General features: G+C 38.0%; 3 protein-coding genes and 1 pseudogene across 4 annotated transcripts; 1 reads left to right on the forward strand and 3 right to left on the reverse strand.

Annotated features, from left to right (window-relative positions):
- Window positions 1-996, reverse strand: LOC145238050 (uncharacterized). Its single transcript, XM_080101089.1, has one exon. The coding sequence runs from the start codon at window positions 968-970 to the stop codon at window positions 413-415; it is 558 nt and encodes a 185-aa protein (XP_079957215.1). The 5' UTR covers window positions 971-996; the 3' UTR covers window positions 1-412.
- A 56-nt stretch (window positions 997-1,052) lies between these two features.
- On the reverse strand, window positions 1,053-2,139 carry LOC145238058 (uncharacterized). The gene has a single exon (XM_080101102.1). It carries the CDS (start codon window positions 2,065-2,067, stop codon window positions 1,513-1,515), a length of 555 nt encoding a protein of 184 aa, XP_079957228.1. The 5' UTR covers window positions 2,068-2,139; the 3' UTR covers window positions 1,053-1,512.
- A 7,016-nt stretch (window positions 2,140-9,155) lies between these two features.
- On the forward strand, window positions 9,156-12,764 carry LOC145234166 (uncharacterized; annotated as a pseudogene). The gene is made up of 6 exons (XR_013861279.1): window positions 9,156-9,412; window positions 9,678-9,875; window positions 10,029-10,400; window positions 10,750-10,900; window positions 11,360-11,530; window positions 12,048-12,764. The product of XR_013861279.1 is annotated as an uncharacterized LOC145234166 (transcript).
- Window positions 12,765-12,907: 143 nt separating this feature from the next.
- Window positions 12,908-18,400, reverse strand: LOC145225203 (uncharacterized). Its single transcript, XM_080091924.1, has 8 exons — window positions 18,299-18,400; window positions 16,564-16,718; window positions 15,915-16,015; window positions 14,956-15,089; window positions 13,629-13,761; window positions 13,373-13,454; window positions 13,128-13,244; window positions 12,908-13,061 (listed from the first exon to the last, which is right to left on the reverse strand). Exons 1-8 carry the CDS (start codon window positions 18,398-18,400, stop codon window positions 12,908-12,910), a joined length of 978 nt encoding a protein of 325 aa, XP_079948050.1.
- Between the last annotated feature and the right edge of the window lie 1,003 nt (window positions 18,401-19,403).

The raw sequence follows: 19,403 nt of genomic DNA on the forward strand, positions 1-19,403 counted from the left end.
TCTAAGAGAAGTAAAAATATTGAGTGTAACTACGTACTGCGTAATTTTAATTGATCAACAAAAAACAATTTTAGCAGTGTTACAATTACACTTTTTGTGCACAAAATCCTAAAAACAAACCATAATAAACTTTATCAAATGAATCAAACATTTATAGATTCCACACCCTTTGTATCAGTTTGACAAAAAAAGTAGACAGTGATAAACTTTCTTTGAAGAAAGTAAAATACATACGTTTTAAAAAAGTATTCCTACAGTAACAATCCGACAGACGCCTTAAAAATAATTTATAAAATGCGGCACAGAGAAATTTTCCAACACACTGAACCAATGTTTAGCTAAATTTGAGATCCAGACGTGCAATAAAACAGAATGTAAAAAATCGTATGCAAATCAATCATAATATTCTATGTTAACTGACACTTGGTCTTAAAGATAAATGCAACTTTTCAATAATTTCATCAAAAGTAGAATGACTATCTTCTGTTGATTCTGCTTTCAAGTCTTCAAGTAGATGAACTAAATCCGTAACAAGTCGAGGATGGTCACCAGTAGCTTGCATGGTCCAGATTTCTAATATCTTTTTGCATTGTTCTTGCCTTTCCAAAGTATTGCAACAATGTTGCTTCTGTGCCTCTGTAAATGTGGCTCCAATCCGCTCAAGAAGGGATTTATTGAACTTTCTGGATGCAAATGATGAGACCACATTGCGATGCCATTTGTTTACAACCAAATGTGGCTCTGGCTCCACAACAGTTTGTCCATGACTTACATCTGAATACTCCCTTGAACTGGTAAAAGCAGAAGCTTTATTGGGGGGACAATCAGCTGTTCCCGAGGCTTGTTGAGTTGTTTCAGCTATTTCTGACTCGTTTGACTTCTGGCTTGATGGTTTCAAATCGGCTTCTGGGGTGTAAGAAGTAGAAGATGTTGAATCATCTCCACTAGGAATTCCATGTTTTTTATCCATTTATTTGCAACCAGCAAACAGTTAGTGTTTGTAGGTTGTTTTTTATTAGATAGTCTGCTTATCTAAGCACCTAGTGATAAGATCTAAAAACAAACAATTGCAATAAAATTAATAAACACTTTTACTTACATTGCATGCTTTTAATTACTTACATTGCATGTGGGTTATCACACAAACCAACATTATATTTACAATGAATGTACATGCATGATCAGCAGTATAAAAGTTTGCTTCTATTGTTTGAGTTCAAACAGGAACAACCAGATGCATATGACAAAAACCATATTAAAAGTGCAATGGTATTGCAGGTGATTTATAATGGACAATTTCTTGAATTTTCCTTTTGAGTATATATATGTAGTTGATGTTTATCTCAGTAATACAAAGCACAAGCATTCGGCCATTGGCAAGGCAAATGTGCCTCTACAATACAACTTAGTCGTATCACAGAACCGCTCACTGTTTTACAAGGGACAAACAATAAAACGATGATAAAATGGCAAAAAAATATTGAAAATTAAACTAATAACTCCATGTAAATTTTAAACTCTAATTTCATTGAGTTCATCAATTATATTCCGAACAGAAGGCAATTCAACTTGCCTAAGTAAATTAATGAGCTCTTCAAATGTTTTTGGATGACCATCATTAATTTTCCAGTAACCAAGTAACTTTGCACATGCTTGCTTTCTTTCAGTGATGTCTAAACACTCTTTTTTCTCAATTTCAGACAACTGGGTCCGATTTAACAATTCACGAAAGAGTCTTTTGTCACATTTTGATGCAATCATGTTTAAATGAACACCATCTACTTCTCTATCAGGTGCCAGACTTGGCTGTTCAACCTGAACACCGCCAGGTGGATGAACAAAATTGCGTTGATGGTAGAATGCTTCTGCCCGAAGCATAGGTCCTTCACCAGAACCTTCTGCATGTTGTATGTTGCTAACCATAGGCTGGGAGCTAGTAAGGCTTGTGGTTGTAGACGCATCCCCTTCTGGTCTTTGGACAACTGTGGGCAACGCTCCTCCTGTTATCGACCCTGTGGTTGATTCATCACCACTTGGTCTTGTGTGATATCCATGAGGATTTGCCATTACTTTAAAGTGGTGTGATCAGAAGTTTAGTACAAAATCTGCAACTGTAGAGATAAAAGGACAAAACATAAGAAAAGGATCTTGAGTCCCAGGGTCTTCTGTCAACAAGTTTAAGCAAGAATTGAGTTTATATGTAAAACTTAAAATGAGATGGGGTAAAATGTTTATATTTGAGGCTTTAAATTGTAAGATACAGGATAGTTTTTATCAATTGCATTGACGTTTGAAACAAGCAAAATGCATTACGCAGTTGTGCAGTGTTTTACTGTACAATCAGCAAACCATTCAAAAAGACACTGGCTAATCGGAAGCCAGTTAGCGAATAAGATAGTAGGTAGCTAGGTACGTTTACGTACAGATAATCGAGTAAGCGCTGTGTTTACTGTTTACTAAATCATCAAAAACAAACAAATGGCATGTTGGTTTCATTCAAACTTCCAACTAGCACCTGATTGCTAAGTTTTTGCCTCTAATTTTGCATTGTTTCTCCCACTATGTGCAGAAATAGCGTCAAAGTCGTTGCCGCGAGATTTTTCATTTGCTAAGCATCATACGTGAAAGTGACGTCACAACCCTTTTTCACCAATACCACTGTTCCGAACAATTATAACTACTTGTCATGTCTCGAGACTTTGTGGATGTCAATAGTAGTTGAATTTAACAAAAAGGCTTTAAACTATCACAGAAATTGTGCAAAGTTATATCAACGGCTACAAAAAACTTCCGGCTGAAGAGGGGAACTGTTCATGATATTTGTGTGAATCTTTATTACAATCATGGCGCCCTCTATTAATAATCTAGTAATAGAGGGCGCCATGATTAAAATGCAAATCAGTGTGATGTGACCACGTGACTTATGTTCAAAACACCAATAAATTTCCCTGCGGCTGAAGTTCGTAAGTTACTTCAAATATTTTTACGGAAAAGATAAACCAACACATGTACGTAGTGTTGCATAAAATATAAAAGTAGCCTACATAGAACGCACAATGATTGCGACATAACCACAAACGCCCTATGCCGTATTTATTCGATTGTAAGCCGCGAGTTATAATGTTTTTAACCCACAGTTTGTGCGGCGTACAATCTAGGGAGGCTTGCATTTTAATATCATTCCGATCATGCGCGTCCGCAGGAAAAAATACAGGGGAGGGCAATTCTATCGTCACATCGCCATTCGATAAACGGTATTTCAGAACAAAAATCATCTGACTGTCCTACTCATTCTTGCCAATCCCAAAGTAACATAAAAATACAATAAACACAATATTAACTATTACTAAAATATGCGGTAGGTTAGCAAACGATTTTTAACGGAAGTGGGATATACATAAACAAACCTTATCAGATGACGATAAAGTGAAGATATTACATAAAGGCTTTTTGACACATCCACCAGTGACGTAATAATATGCTTGTTACCGAGCCTAATATGTGTTTTTATTATTATGTGTAATACAAAATTATTTATAGTTGCTTACATTTAAAGCATGTTAAACTTTTACTGAGATAAAAATAGGCATATTCCGGGAATGTTTACACTACAGCAAATTAGCCCGTCCGCTACATCTATTTAGGTCAAAATTGGGCAAAATGTAAATTTTTGTGTAGGCAAGAGTAAACTAACATTGTGTGTCGTAAACATTAGGGTCAACAGTCTCCTTTTCTGGCCAAATTAAGGTTTAATTACATCCCTGCTAATTAATGATCATCAAATTATGTTTAAAAAACATTGTTTCCCATTCCTAAGAGCCGGGTGGACCAATTAGGTTAAATCGTATGTGTTTGTAAACCTTATCTATTGCATAGAGTTACCAAACCGCGTAGTACATCTTGTTCCGTAAATCAGTTGTACTGTATGTCCTTTTGCGGAGCGAGTATTTCAAGCTGGGGTTATTTTTAGCAAAGTATCAAAAAAACTATTTTTTTTTTTTTGATTAAAATTTATAAACAAAAAGTCTGAATGTTTATTCGTCTAAAAAAAACATATGAAACATTTTTTGTTTCGAACCAGCCTTTTTTACACTTGTTGACAGATGTCGAAACTTTGTAATCTAAGTTTACCACTTGAATTTTCCAGTGAATAAGCTTGTGGTTTACTTTTATACGCCTTTGAGGCATTCCAGCGGCAACTTGTCATAGTTTCTGGATTGTTGTTTGACTTGACAAATATAGACTAATAGATCATGTCATGAGGTAATGTTGGATTTACAACATATTGTACATCAAAAAAATCATTCGTTTCAAAACTGTACCAGATACGATTTAAGCGGCTAGTTTTATAAGAATAATTACTGTACTAAAAACTGAAAAGGCGTTCTAAACAGCGAAAAACCGGAGCACAATAGAATACCAAGTATTTGCTTCTTTACAGTATTTTGTTACATTGAACAGAGTTTTCAGTTCTACGAAGCGAGCCACCTTAAAAATGCACGTGACATTACATTGTGTTGATAAGATTCATACGTCATTGAAGTTGACTGAAGCAAGGAATTTAGGTAAAAATGTAGAAGCGCCTTATTCGAAGTAAACTAGGTCGCCTGAAGCGATCAGAATGCTGAAATGTGATTGGTTAAGCTACGGCGGGTTCGGTGTGGGTGTGTCCAGCCTCAACGCGGCACAACCAGACAATCTCTAATTATCGTCAGAAAAGCGTATGGAGATGTATAGACCGAAGTCACGTCGTCTTGTTTTTCTGACTTTTTCAACGTTGTTTTGCTAACAGCACCAGGATTGTTAGACTGAGAAGTGGAAGAAAAAATGTATGATTGTTTTGTTGTTGATAAATGAAAAAGTGCATGTCATAGCCTACCTCTTAGGGATACGGTTTTGGCAATACCTAATGGCATATCCACCGGTCGCGTTTTCGGTTATGTTTTTGTAGTTTTATCACCTGACTCATTATGCACGAGTTATCGTTCTTTAAATGTAAAAGCATGGTGTTGTATAAATCGTATTTAAAGTAGGCTATTTAATTGTTGTTTTTTTATGTTGATGTTAAGCGTTATAGGCTGTTTGTTTCAGTCTTTACGAAATAGTGGTCAACTATAACCTTCGATTGGCCAATATACAGACAAAGACGGACCTCGAAAACTAACCGTTGTAATCTTATTGGCAAGCACACATCACCACCATAACATCCGCCTTACGCCTGATTCGGCCGACTTTAAATACCCCAAGGCGATCAATGTTCATTCGTCTGTGACAAGAAACAGAAATCAATAGAGCGTTTTGCCTTTGCACACTGACTTTTTGACCATCCTGTGCACCACATTTGAGCGGTCATGCAACTGCAATCGCGTTTTGTCGTAAACATGTCTTTGTTCTGTAGTGCTCGAATTCTTGTGCCGACTTCAAGATTTCCAAGAAGTCAGACGGCTATAGCCAAGTAAACAAGGTGTGGCGGTAAAACGTAAAACCTGGACATTTTTGTTATGCATTGTGTCAAACTGATTTCATTTGACATAATTTTACTCTTTTCTCTGTGGTTTATTGTCATTTGATCTATAGATGTAGATTATAAACCTTGCAAAATCCTAGTATTTAATTTGTTTTAAAAGAAAACATGACCCTCCACCAATTACCTTACCTAACAAATAGGGGTTAAATTTAAAGTTTGGGGTGAAAAGTACATAGCCTATCTGTCACCAACTGCGCAACAAAAAGAAAAAAATGGGTTTTTGATGATGATCTTTCCCTTATTTTAGCATGACACAAATTTGTTTTTCGTATCGCTTTAAATGCAACCGCCTAATCCGTTTTAAGCAAATTGGGCGGTGTTAATCGTGTTGTCATTTGGATGTAGCGTGTATCCAATGACCGCAAAATGTGTGTACCTGACGTCACTTTGTGTTTTCCTGAACTCAATTTAGGCGACTTTACCCGATAAAGACCGACAGGCCAACGTCAGCTAATTGCTCAATCCACAGTGGCCAGTGCGTTGTCAGGATGCAACTCTGCTCATTAGCACAGCCACTCCCAGTCACCAACAAACCTTCGACTTTGATCGCTAGGGTGAATATAATTGCCGTCATTTTGTGATAATTAAGGCTTGCGGCCTGAGCGTCTGATAACTAATGGTGAAAAGTGTGGTGATTGGAAAGGCACGTTTGTGACTGTTATTATTCTTGCGCTGACTGTTTGCTATAACATAGCTGCGGTGTTCGAAGACAGTTTACTAAACTTTTTTGACGCGAGCCAAATATTTGAAACTATGCTTTTCATTATTTCCAGCGATAAGTGGAAATTTCTAAATAGTCTTTGAGTCGCATTTTAATCTGCAAAACCCAAAATATTTTCGAAAAGTTGGCTTTCGTAGAAATTACTGTGCCAGTTTCGGCCGAAATTATTCGACCAAACAACCCGATTTGGGCTAAATGTTAAACAGTGTTTGATGCTTATTGACTGTCAGACCACTTGTCACGTTACAGAAAAAACATGACCACGTTAAAACATTTTTTGTGAAGTTATTGATACGTAACAGTGTCATTCAAAATACGAAGCGAAGTTAAGAAGCCCTAGGCCCAATGTCACGACCATACTTTGGTAAACACTGTTCTAAGACAGCAAATAACTTACACTATAGGGTGAATGATGCGAAATGGTATTAAAAGCGTATAACACAAATATTGCTTTTTGGCTATTGGGTATTTAAAGTGTAAATGTATACATATTTGAGTTTTCTTGGGTTCAATAAGTTTGTAGGACAAAACATTTGCCCTGTTAAAAAATGCATATGTGGAGACTGATGGGAATGTGGTCACTTTGTCAACTTATACACGGGCAAAAGGAAGTATTACTAAAGATGATGTAATTATGTTGCTTAGAAGGTTCCTGTCGGCCAATGCGAAGTTCATTCAATCGCTAGCGAGCAACTGGGCCATAGAACGAACGTTGCAAGGTGTTCACGCAATAGAAGTACGCCTAATGAGCATTAGAATGCGGCTACAGGACACACAACGTGACAATAGAAGCGTACGACTAGGGTTGGGACAACGTACGGGATCGAAAAGCTCCGAGGCACCTACTAATTTCGCCTGAGTTTTGTATGCAAATAGAGATAACGATTACGCTCTATTCAATGCGCCCGCCATAAAGGCCCTGGATAATGAGGCAACGGGCGATTTTTTTTCGTTTCGCGCCCGAACGTCTGCTTTTTATGGAGTGTCGCTTGTGCGAACTGATGAGATGAGATATCTTGGTGTAGCGGCGGGATGTTCACAGGACATGGTTTTATGGATATGCGATGTAACTAAGATAGTGTGGTAGTGTTAAGGTGCAGGACTTAACAATGAGAAGTATTGATAAGGTACACCAGACTTACGTTGTTATTGTCAAAGGACTTTCAATAAGGCTTCGTGTATAGTTATGGAATCTGTGACTATATACCCTGACCGCTTTAAGCCATATTAAAGCAAGAACTTAGAAGCAAGAAATAATGAAGCAAATAGAAAGATCCAAACGTAAACCTTTAAACAGTAATGATACAGACACCTCGAGCGGTTTCGTGTAACTGCCATAAACCTCAGAACTTCCACAAACTATAGGTTTATCTTGAAATCTTATGAAGGTGTTTAAAACAGGTTTTTACAACTTGGTTATTTCTATGTTCGTTTCAGCTTGCGCATGCCGATTCATAGGGATATGTGCCAAAGTTGTATTTTGCAATATTATTAATTGTACTTGCTGCTTAATACTCAACGCCTCAAAACCGCGACAATGCAAGCCGCTGCAGGTCCTACTTACTACACAGACGCTGGAAAGGTAAGTTGAACAATATCATGCTTGTGCTTATATTTCATCCGTACGGCGTTTCGACGTTTTCACAAATTCTGTCTGTTGTAGCAGCATCGAACGATATGAGATTCTTTACAATTTATTTTGATCTTTTATATTTGAGAGCGCGTTGTGGATTTCTATATACGCTGATTTTTGTGTTGTATTAGTAATTGATCATTGGTCTTTTCAAGGCTAATGAGACATGTAACAAAGAAAATAAGATATTTTTACTTCATAGTCTGAACAGTTTCTTGTTAAATAATTTGTAAGCCATTACCCCAATGCCCGATGTCAATCTAAAAATACGTGGAGGCATATTCATTGTGATACTGCCTAAATATGCAATTTTAAGCTAAATGTATATCTCTTTTAGTTTGTCCAACCGATGTCCACCGCTCCTTATATGATGCCCCCATGTGTGGGTCAACAAGGGGGTGTTACTTGGGTTCAGCAATACGTCAACGGATCACCCATGTTGGTTCCAGTTTATACAGGTTGGTAATATGCTGCATGATTAGCGTCATGTCGATATTCTAAAATAAGGACGAGAAACTGCTGTCTTTTTTGGCGTTGTATCCCCTTTTCGTCAGAATTAAACATAGGATTTTTGATAAAAGTTTCTGATTTTGGCAAACCCAAGAGGTTATAAAAGGGTAAAAAAGTTTGGTCAACGTGTAATATCAACTAACAATTTAAATTTATATTGTCATGCATTAAAACTATGTCGTAAACAAAACTCTACAATGACAGCCCCTTTTAAATTACACTGCAACAATGTCGAATTAGAAGCTTAAAACCTAGGCCATTAAGCCTATTGTGGCCTAAATTGAACCTCTTACGAGGCGCCGGAATTACCGGCCATATAACGAGAGGCAATTGCAGGACGACCCTACGTGTTCGCTTATAAAACAGAAAGAGATCAACTTAGCCTTAACCATGGCTCGTTGCACTGAGGCCATAAAATTACCGCTGTATGACGTCACAATATGTGTGATGCGAGTTCAGGCATTTTAGATCGAGACGGTCTGATTGCTGTTTACGACTAGACGTTGATATTTGATCAGGCACATGATTTGCAGTTAAGGTCAACTCTTGGTAACCTTGCATTTATCTCTATCAAACAGTTTTCTTACACCAAACAACATGTTCCTGGCATCTGTGTTTATTACAAAATGTACACTTTTTTAAGAAATATAATTGACATTCTTGCTTTTTTCACCAAATTTTATGAGGCAAACGCAAATTCTTATGCAAACCTTTAAATACAGGAAATCTTATAAGTTTCTACCCTTACATTTTTACAGTCACGCCATCCCAGCCTATGCAGTACTACCAACAGCCGGTCTATTTCAACACACAATATCGTGACAACAATGCCGAAAACCATTATCAACAAGGAGTCTGTGGACACCAGATGCCTCTGGCTGGTCCTGAAAGCCAAATAAATTCAACCCGCACTGGAGTCATCCACAAGGTGACGCCAAGCAAACGCTCTTCAGTCTCCAGTGATGTGTCCGGCTCCGGGTTCTTGCCCTCCAACGACCAACGCATCAAAACCACTTCGCAGGTAGGACTGCCAGTTCACAGTTTTGATTATTTAAGCTAAATCGTAGATGTGCTAAAGTTTAAGAGCAAACTATATTTGGTATTACCGTTCGGACTTAGCAATACAATACATCACTTTTGTTTTATATTACGTTTTACGCAAAAGCTTGTTCTAGAAGAAAATGATGTTTCTAATTAAAGATAATTGCTTTTAACGCAAAAAAGTGTAAGAAACTGCCTCGTTGTGGAACTTTATCAAAAGCAACAATTTTATATTACAACTATAGCTAAGCAACGCAAGACAAATCTACGCCACACCGAAACGGGAAATTCTGAGATATGAGAGCGCCGACAGTGGAATCGCTGACTCACCGCCATCGGTTGCCTCGGTCGTTTGGAGCGGAGACGAATCGCTTGAAGATTCTGATAGCGTGGACTCAAAGAACGGACGAATTAGCGAGAACGGCTCAGAATCAGGCACAAAGGTATTATAACATCTGACCTGTGGTGTTTGAATCCATACGGCACCTGTTGTGTTTGAACCTATACTATATTTGCATGGAAAAATTATATGCTAATGAAGTATTTTAAATTACCATAAAAGATGGTGAAGTTTACAAATGTGTATAAATTCACAGGATAACGATGAGGACTGTTGGACCGTTCAGGATGACGTCAGATACTGGGCTCGCTTGGGACAAACCGGCCCCAACCGGTACCAGTCCAGCGCTATTGCCAAACAGGTCGAATACTACCTCTCCGACGACTATCTGGTCAAGGACAAGTATCTCCTACGTCAGATCCGCTGCAAGAAGGACGGATACGTCAGCATTAAACTCATTACGTCATTCAAGAAAGTGAAGAAACTGACACGTGACTGGCAGGTCGTGCGCAGCGCCATTGCGCGGAATTCATCTGATATTGTCGTGAGTCCCGAAGGATTGAGGATTCGTCGACGGACAAAGCTTTCTGACAACTTGCGAAAGCCGAGACTTCTTACCAGTGTATTGGTAAGTTATGGTTTTGAGTGCTAAATGCACAAGAAAACGGTTTGAAATAACCATGCAGTTTCAGTAAATATATCTGACAAAAATTTACCGGGGTCCGCCTTTAGCCTATTATCCAGCCTAAATGTTGTAATGTTAAAATATAATTGTTCCATATATGATAGCTAACTGATTTTAGCCTGGAAATAAGTGTTCCCAAACCTGTGCAAAAATTACAATAGTAGAAAAGTAGAATAGTTGAGTCTTAAATTACCATTTTTAAAAATACAAGTTTTAGGATTTTACATCAAGGAAAACGTTATTTTGACGAGTGGTAACATATAATTTAAACACGTTGTTTTCTCTGTTCCAGGTGATTCGACTGCCCGACGATTACAATTCCGTGGAAAAGGTAACTTCTCTTTTCCGCAACTTTGGCGAAATCAGCTTCGTGAGACTTCTGCGTGCCAACAAGGAAGTCCCCGCCGACCTCAGGAATTACGCTACTCAAGTTCACGACATAGGTACAACACAACACGAAGCGATGTTTTTTTGCGGGTTCCGGCCGTGCTGAAAACAACTTTTGACGAAAAGCATTCGTCGCCTGGGGCGATCGGTTCTGTCACGTCAGCTGCATTTTCAGCAACATGTGATGTGACGTAGTTAGTATACGCATGGCATAAGGCACGATTCCTCGGCAATAGAATTCATTAAGCCCTAAGGCGGAAAAGTTTGGCTTAATTCCGCTGGTTTTGGATAAAAAACATCTTCGGTCCGTTTTGGGAAACTGCATACTTTACTGGTGATACTATGCTCCGAATTTTACGCCCGTTATTTATGGATTGTTGAACATCAGTTATAGATACAGAGGCATATAACTTACGAAAAAAACAGCAAGAACATTTTATACTCGTAGGGCCTCAAATTAGAAAAATACCAACAAAATATAGCTTTTATAAACACTGAAATATGTTTACATTCAGGTACCACATTGTGTGGTGTGATTGACTTTGAGTGTTCGGAGGATGCCCTCAACGCTGTGCGCATTGTTAAGCATTTCCAGAAACAAAACGAATGCCCGGAAGACAAAAAGTCGCCGGAGGATGAAGAAAACACAATCCCGATGCTACAGAAATACAAAGATGCCCTTGAAGGTAAACTAAGGCTCTAAATTGACATTCTAGGTGTTGCTAAACAGAGAACATCGTTTTTGTTTGTTGTAACAAGTCGCCCGGGCCTCTTGAGGCCAAAGCGTATAAATAAAATATTGGGAACATTGTCTAAAAAGCAACAATAAATAAGTCTTCCTTACTGGGTATCAACCCTGAAACTTTCGCCTTATGTAGTAGAAATACTTGTAAGGCCGGCTTGATTTGGTATAACACCTCTAATAGGCCTGACGTAAAAACTGTATTGGAAAGACTTAAAGTATAATTTAGTACTTTCTTCCCCACGATGGTGGTCTGCACCAAGGCAATTATAGATTTAAGTGCACTTTCGCAATTACGACAGTAAAATGTAATCAAGCCTATTAAGGAATGACTGCATTGGGTGTTTTGATGTGGAATTTAAAATACACGTCCTGTCCGGAAAGGCAGAAACAACACGCTAGTTTAAGACCGCAAGTGTCCTTTAAGTGCTTGTGGTATTAAAGCTCAATCGTTTTTAAAGGCTTGCCTTCTCTCGGTGACATGCGGCTTGCACTCCTTGGTCCACGAGTACGAAGGACCCTGTACAGACAAGACAGAAGCCAAGATCTTCCTGAAGAGCAAGTCCAAGATACCGGAAGTGAAGCATCCGATGACGCTTTTACCTCCAACGAAGTGAAACTCCCTGACATGAAACGCCGCTCTAGTGCCGACGACGGTCTGAAAGTTGAAAACCGCCTTTTGCCAAGCCATGACCTTACAAAAGAAGTTTGCAGCAGTTCGCTCCCAAAGAACTTTGGCGCTTCCTGCTCGTGGCTCCACCAAAGACGCACCGCAGCCCTAAGCCACCCGCAACAGGCTGCGACGAGACTATTCCACGTGATCCGCTCACCTAGAGGCCCCGACAACACAGCGGGTTTCAATTTGAAACGCACAGTGCCAAAATAAATCCCTTTTACATATTTTTGCGCTTTCCTATTAATATTTGCTGTTTTCTTGTTTTTCATTCAGGTGCAGAGTGTTATTGACAAAGTTGCAATAGGCAACATCGTTGCTACGACAAAATTTGGGCGCTGTATTTATGTATGCTCCCCTTTTTCGTATCTTTTTATGTTGTACTAGTTGTGGTTGGTGTCGCTTGTCTGTACACAAATTTCGAGTTGCACATTGAGTTATTTTGCCATAACATACGTGCCTTGCTTTTCTTGCTTTTCAAATACAGCCTAATACCAAAACAGCACTGGAAAATGACTGAATAAATCATATTAGATGTTTTGAGGCCAGTTATAAGGGGAAAAGCGTTCAGAAAAATATTTGTCAGTTAAAAAAGCTTTTTATCGAAAAAAGAAACAGTACAAAAGATGCTGCAAAAACTGTAGAGTGTTATTGGTAGACGGGGTTTATGCAAGTGTGCATAGTGTTCGGAGTAAGTTTGTAAGGGTTACATGGGTAAACAAGGGTAATCATGCGCGACATGGGGGCCTTGCGGTGATTGCTCATCGTTCTGGGGTCGTGCATCACATTTGCCGGAAAATTTCTAAAAAATGGGAAGATTTTTAAAGCGATCATCTATTTTTGGGTTTCAGGAAATATCAATTATTACCTGTAAGTTCGGCTGGCCGAACTTCGGAAAATTTCGGACGAACTCGGATCCGAAGTTGTAGCTACCGGTTCTTTGGGTACAAATCCAGCGTAACCTGGAACTTTTCTATTTCTGCATCTAAAAAGTAATGATATCTGTTATGTGTGTAATATTTCCTTAATGATGCTTATCCAATCAAAATGTAACAACGTTGATGAAAGAAATACTATGTAAGATTAAAACAACAATATTTCTGCACAACGTACTGGTTTGGCATTTCAATGTCGTCAAGGTTTTTACAGAGATCGTCAATCTGCCGTTGTCGGTTTTCCCAAATTGTTCCCTTTGCTTTGTTCTGTACATAAATGGAAAATGAGTAAGACTCAACCAGGCTCAAAAGGAGTTTCCTGTTACGCAACAATGCTAGTTTAAATCAATAAAGGAATGTTCGAAACACGACACAATGACTGCTATTGTTTAGTTACTGTGAGAAATGCATTACATTGACTTGTGGTATTGCACTGACAATCACCTTTTTGTTTCCTTTGGCGGATGGAACCGCATGATTTGGGCGAAACTGTACCCGATTCCAGGCGCAAGACACTTTTTGCCAGTCCCTTGCGCTGTGTTCGTATCTTTGTGGTCGGTGGCGAATCTGCAAATCATTAAAAAGGTAAATAAACCGTCTGTAGTTTGTTCTATTAAGTCAAGGATAAAGTAATCTGCTAAGTTGATGAAAATAAGAAATGTTTGTGTTTCACCTAAAAAGGGTGTATGTGTTTCAGGGCATAAGAATTTCACCTTAAAAAAGCGGACAGACATAATCAGCAAGACGAGAAAACAACACTAAAGTTAAGCATTCGCTTGCGGCAAAATTAACAGGTGTCTCAATGAGGAATGCTTGCGGGAATATAAGCTAATTTGTCAGGCGCGCATGCCTAAAAATTAAGAGTTTCAGTCCTGTGACGTTCAGTTGGACTGAATGGTAAAGGTTCAATTGGAAGTTGCTGTAATGGTTGCTGCTGGTGAGATTGTTTGATTTTAAGAATTCTTCACAACTTTTTCGCTTTGGCTGGTAGTCTGAGATGATATTGGGGTTCATAAAAACGGATTTTTTTGAATCATTAAACCAATTCAACAAGATGATACTTAGGCTAACCGAACCAACAAGTCCGCATGAGGTATGTACCGTCTTGAATTGTTATTTGAAACTAAACGATTTGTTGGTTTTTACTGATGTAGCACTGCATGATCCATAGATTTTTAAGCTAAACTTTGATACCAATTTCCACAAAATTTGGTAAACATCTTTATTGTGTGTTTTGTGGTACATTTTTGAGATTTATTGTTAGTATACAACCAGTCATTTGTGTTGGTACATTTTGTTTTAAGGCTGTTTCTTCATTTAATTTTATTGTACACCCGTTCACGTCCACCTGCAATCAACACCAATCATAGAATGACCAGAAATCAACCACCGTCACGGATGACTGCACACTTAAAGGAAGCGCCAAAATAAAGGGAACACGTATGAATAAAACATTTGATCGTTACATTGATAAGTTACTTTTTTGGTGTACCGACTCTTTTTTAAACCTTAGGCATATATATATATATATATATATATATATATATATATATATATATATATATATATAAATCAATTCACAAAGTAGGCTGACAGTAAACGAGCAGCACAGCTTTACCTAATGTACAAAATAACTGTACAAATGCATATCTGGTATAACTATGTTGCATTACAAACTATAGGTTCTATACTTCAGACACAAAAGCAATACTTCATATGCCAGCAACTTCTAAATTTTGGCGGTGCAAACTTCTTGCTCACCACATCTGAGTTGTCTTCGAGAGTTGTGTTTGGGACTTGCCAGCTTGGAACGGGAAGACAGTTGTTTTTCTCCTCTCGTTTTGTATTAGAAATCCAGCGAAGACGAACGATTAGATCATCCAGCGTCTCTTTTCCTTTTGCATTGCACCCTGATTGGTAAGCAGATAATTATGTCCATAATGATTTATTGACTGGAACAGTATATTTTAACCACTTTGTCACCCTATTGTGCCGTATTAAATTTTCATGTGTGTGCTTTGATCCCGAAATATAGTTGTGCAACTGTGCATACAACATTTTTTAAACATTTTTTGTTACCATTTTTTTGTATTTTAATCCTGCAAAGTGTGCCGCAAACGAACACTTTAAAAGGTTGGGAAGCAATGAACCTGAGAATTGATAAAAACGGATTATTCAGTATCGTAAATTTTGTAAATATATTTTTTTAGACCCAGTCGCCCCGCAACTGTGGGTAAAAACTGATAAGTCTTTGTGTATTTTCCAACATTGGTGACTTTGAATGGAACACCATGACATAATGGTAAGTTGTTACCTTATGAACAACAAATGTACAAAACCTGGAATGGACACAGGTAACTTCGAAAGAGTTTATATATGATATCGATCGCTCCTGCATTTATCAGAATTTGGATGTGTTAAATGTAGGCTCTAATGGCGCTAAATCAGAGTGGTAATTGACTATGACGTCCAAACTCAGTTTTACAAAATATTGTTTTGTATGTCTGTGTTTTCGTCTTGTTTCGTTTTTGTGGTTGTTTTAAATAAAGATTTTTAATGTTTTGTTTTCATACTTCTAGTTTAGAATTTGGTTCCGGAACAAAAAAAATTAGATTGACTCGACAACAAAGTGTTTGACTTTCAGCATTTAGCACAATGCTAAAGCTAATTGAGGTTCTTAAATTACCGTTCAATGTCCGCAATTATAAACAATGACGGACTATCTCTTTTACCTCTCGTTCTTGCCCTTCTTTGTCGCAGGTCGGCAAGATTGATTTCGCGGTCTTGCGGAGGCTTCATCCGTACGATCGGTTTGTCAGTACTGCAAAATGAATGTATACATGCTGAATAATGAATAACTCCATGGATAAGCACATTTTCATGTTGTGCGAATTTTTCTTTCTTGTGCGATTTCTGTTTTACCGCAGGATGAAACCTTCGCAGATATGTGTCAAACAATAGACTCCTGTTTTTCTCGGATAGTGTTTCCACATCTTCACCTTATGCAGTTGTTACAGGTGAAGACAAGCAAACGTTTTTTTGCTATATGCAATCTTGATTTGGTTTCGAAATTTTCTCTTTGCAAAATATTTGCATGCCAAAGAGATGAAAGTCAGGTCGGGTTCGGGCGTAAGTGTTACCAAAACGGGCTTGATTCGGTCCTGTCTTTACAATCGGCAGCATTTTTCACCCTATTTCGGGCAATCTCCAGACTATAATTGTGGTTCGGGTCGGGTCTCGGGCTTGTACTTTTAGGTTCGGGCTGCATGGGTTCACATCCCAGTTTCAGGCCAGATTGCAATTTACATCTCCGTACCAAACACCACTACGTTGTATGATCTTTCTTTGTTGTACAAATAGGTTACTTACTTTTGTATTGGAACCGGAACATAGCTCCCGAGTCCAAGGCATATTGGGTGGTCGTGAGCTAGACCAGGTGGCCGCACATACTTCCTTGTTCCAATGTAGTCGGGATGGTTCCTTGATACAACCTGGTTTGCCAAGCTCTCGCTTAAACGTGGAAGCTGCAGAGTAAAACAGATCAATTGGGATAGGTTAGATACATTTTGCATAAACAGAGAATGCATTTGTAAACATGTTTATGGGAGTAAAATCATGTCAGTGTAATTCAACTATTTTTTATGAGCGTTTGTGTCTTCTTGTTTACCAGAAATAGTCCCAAGGCAGTGGTTACAGAATAAGGATAAATTCGCCCTTTATTTACCTGTAAAGTACAAATTAACAACAGGGGTAATGTTTTCCAATATATGATTGTAGGTTTACCCAGTCCTGTGTAACATAAAACCGCTAACTTTACCCTATAACATTTGGGACTTCTATAAAAGAAAACTGCAAATTTAGCGCATTTGAGTCTGACCGAACAAACTCCTTTGTGAAGAAATCAATCTATGATTGACATTTAGTAACCCCGATAATTGCAGGGATCGTTTCCAATCCCATGTTTCCGTAATTCTTAATTATTAATGTGATGTTTGGGGAGTCGGAAAAGAAATTGGGTCGTGGGTTGGAAATTCGTGCACTAAGCAGCCCGCATTAAGACATGATCGAGTGGCATGTTTACGCTGCAGAAACGACAATCTGGACATTTTTTGTCATATTTTTCTCATCAGCAGGGAATTTACGAACCTTAGCGCCATGAACTGTCAAAATACAAAATGCTTTTATTCCATTTCTTACATTATTAGACAGACTTATTTTGGTCGAATAGGACAATTTGACAGGATGTATAGATACATTAGGCCAGGGGTTCTTAACCAGGGGTACGTGTACCCCTTGGGGGTACGAAGCACCAAAGCAGGGAGTACGACATGCAGGGTGAAATTAGGCATGTTTGTGAAAAATGCGTAACAAGTTACTTTGTTGTATGTCTAGAACGGTTTGGTTTTGTACTACTTACAATACTGTTTAATGCATGCATTCAACACTCAAGTTATAAATACAATGAGTTTAATTCCTATTGTTTCAATTTTATATACTTCCGTCGGTCATTATAGACAGGGGGTACGAGAAAATTTCATCAAAGCTCAAAGGGTACGATCGCTAAAAAGGTTAAGAAACACTGCATTAGGCGCATTATAATAACTTTTGTGGCCGGATATAATTTGCAGAAATAATAAATGCACGCGAACTGTCGGAACGGATTGTGTTGAGCATAAATGATTTGCAACATTTTATTCATGAACAATTCTTATGAAGGATTATAAGAAAACTAATGCGACACGAAAATAGCTCATTAAAAAAATGTACAAATGTTTTGTCCACCAAGTTCGTCCAACTAATGAAAAGTTATAAAAAATGTTAAACAAAATTGCAAATATAAAAGCGAGTATTTTCTGTCCCAATATACGCCAGTTTGACGAAAAAGCTTACCCATAACAGCTTCATGGTGATATGGGTAAGCTTTATCAGCTAATATGTTCCAATTACTTGCATGCCAACCATCTGTTATTTAATTGCCAGTCAATCCACAAATAATGCCTAGCTTAAAGCTTTCCGTAGCATAAATACGTGTGCCGACTTCTTTTCCAAATCGTAATCGTTAACCAACGAATTGACTGCGTGTTGTTTAAATTAACTATCATACCTGGTTATAGTTTCGTCTTTGTTGTGTGTCACGCGGTGACTTGGCATACAGTGAAGCGTATGTCGACTTGTATAAGTCTTCTCCCGTGAAGCTTACCACCATCTTGCACACTTAAAACAAAGCCAGCGAAACACACTGCCTTCTGTTATCATTTTTCACACCCAATCCAACTCAGAAAATTAAATCTACTCTTACGTCACAGGAGGCATTGTGGCGCAATAGTTAATGTGGGAATAATTGCATAGGACACTGAAATAAATCACCAGTGTGGTTTATTGAATGTCAAGCAAATGTTTAAAGGGAAAGGATAACGTGTTTTAACCTGAAGTTGCAAGGTGGTCGTTAAGCGCATGAAATATTTATCCGTTGATGCACAACACGCGTGATTGGGTTGTAAAATTGGGATTTTATTGCTCGTAACAAGATACTTCTCGTTTATTTTTAATCAACCTCCCACTGGTGAATATTGCTTTTCAAAAAGCCAACTGAAGGAATACGTTCAAGCTATATAGTGATACCTCATACCTGCCTCTTAAGATTGGGGACTGAATGTTCAATAAATTTGACTGAAACTCGTGCTCATGGACTTTTACAATAAATGCTATGTCGGTCCTTAAAAGACTCGTGCTAATGGACTTTTAGATTTAATGCTGTGTTGGTCCTGCAAAAAAAATGTTTGTGGCAATACATAATACTATTCATAATGTATAAGGAAATGAGGCTCTTATTCTGTAGCTACATTAAATAAGTAACTAACTAGCTTAATGGGCGTCAATTTTGCACCTCATACCGTCTTTGTCAATAACACTATTCGCCCTAAATGTAAGAACAAACTGAAACTTTGGTGCATCACATATTAAGCCCCGGTATGAGTAGGAAGCTTTTCCATACTACTGTGTCTCTAACAATATTTTGATGAAAGAAAAAAATATGTATTTTAAACATTTGAGTCAAAAAGCAAGCAAGACTATAATTTACTAAAAAATTGCGTAGCAAAACTCTACAGAGCGTTTACAAAGTCATGACAAAAAGCGTTTAGCAAATTCATTTTGCCTTAATTGTTTAATAATGCATGCATTTATTGACCTTGACTGTAAATCAAGGC

The sequence above is a fragment of the Phallusia mammillata genome, chromosome 1 (assembly GCF_965637545.1).
Source record: "Phallusia mammillata chromosome 1, kaPhaMamm4.hap1.1, whole genome shotgun sequence".
Classification (NCBI taxonomy): Eukaryota; Metazoa; Chordata; class Ascidiacea; order Phlebobranchia; family Ascidiidae; genus Phallusia; species Phallusia mammillata.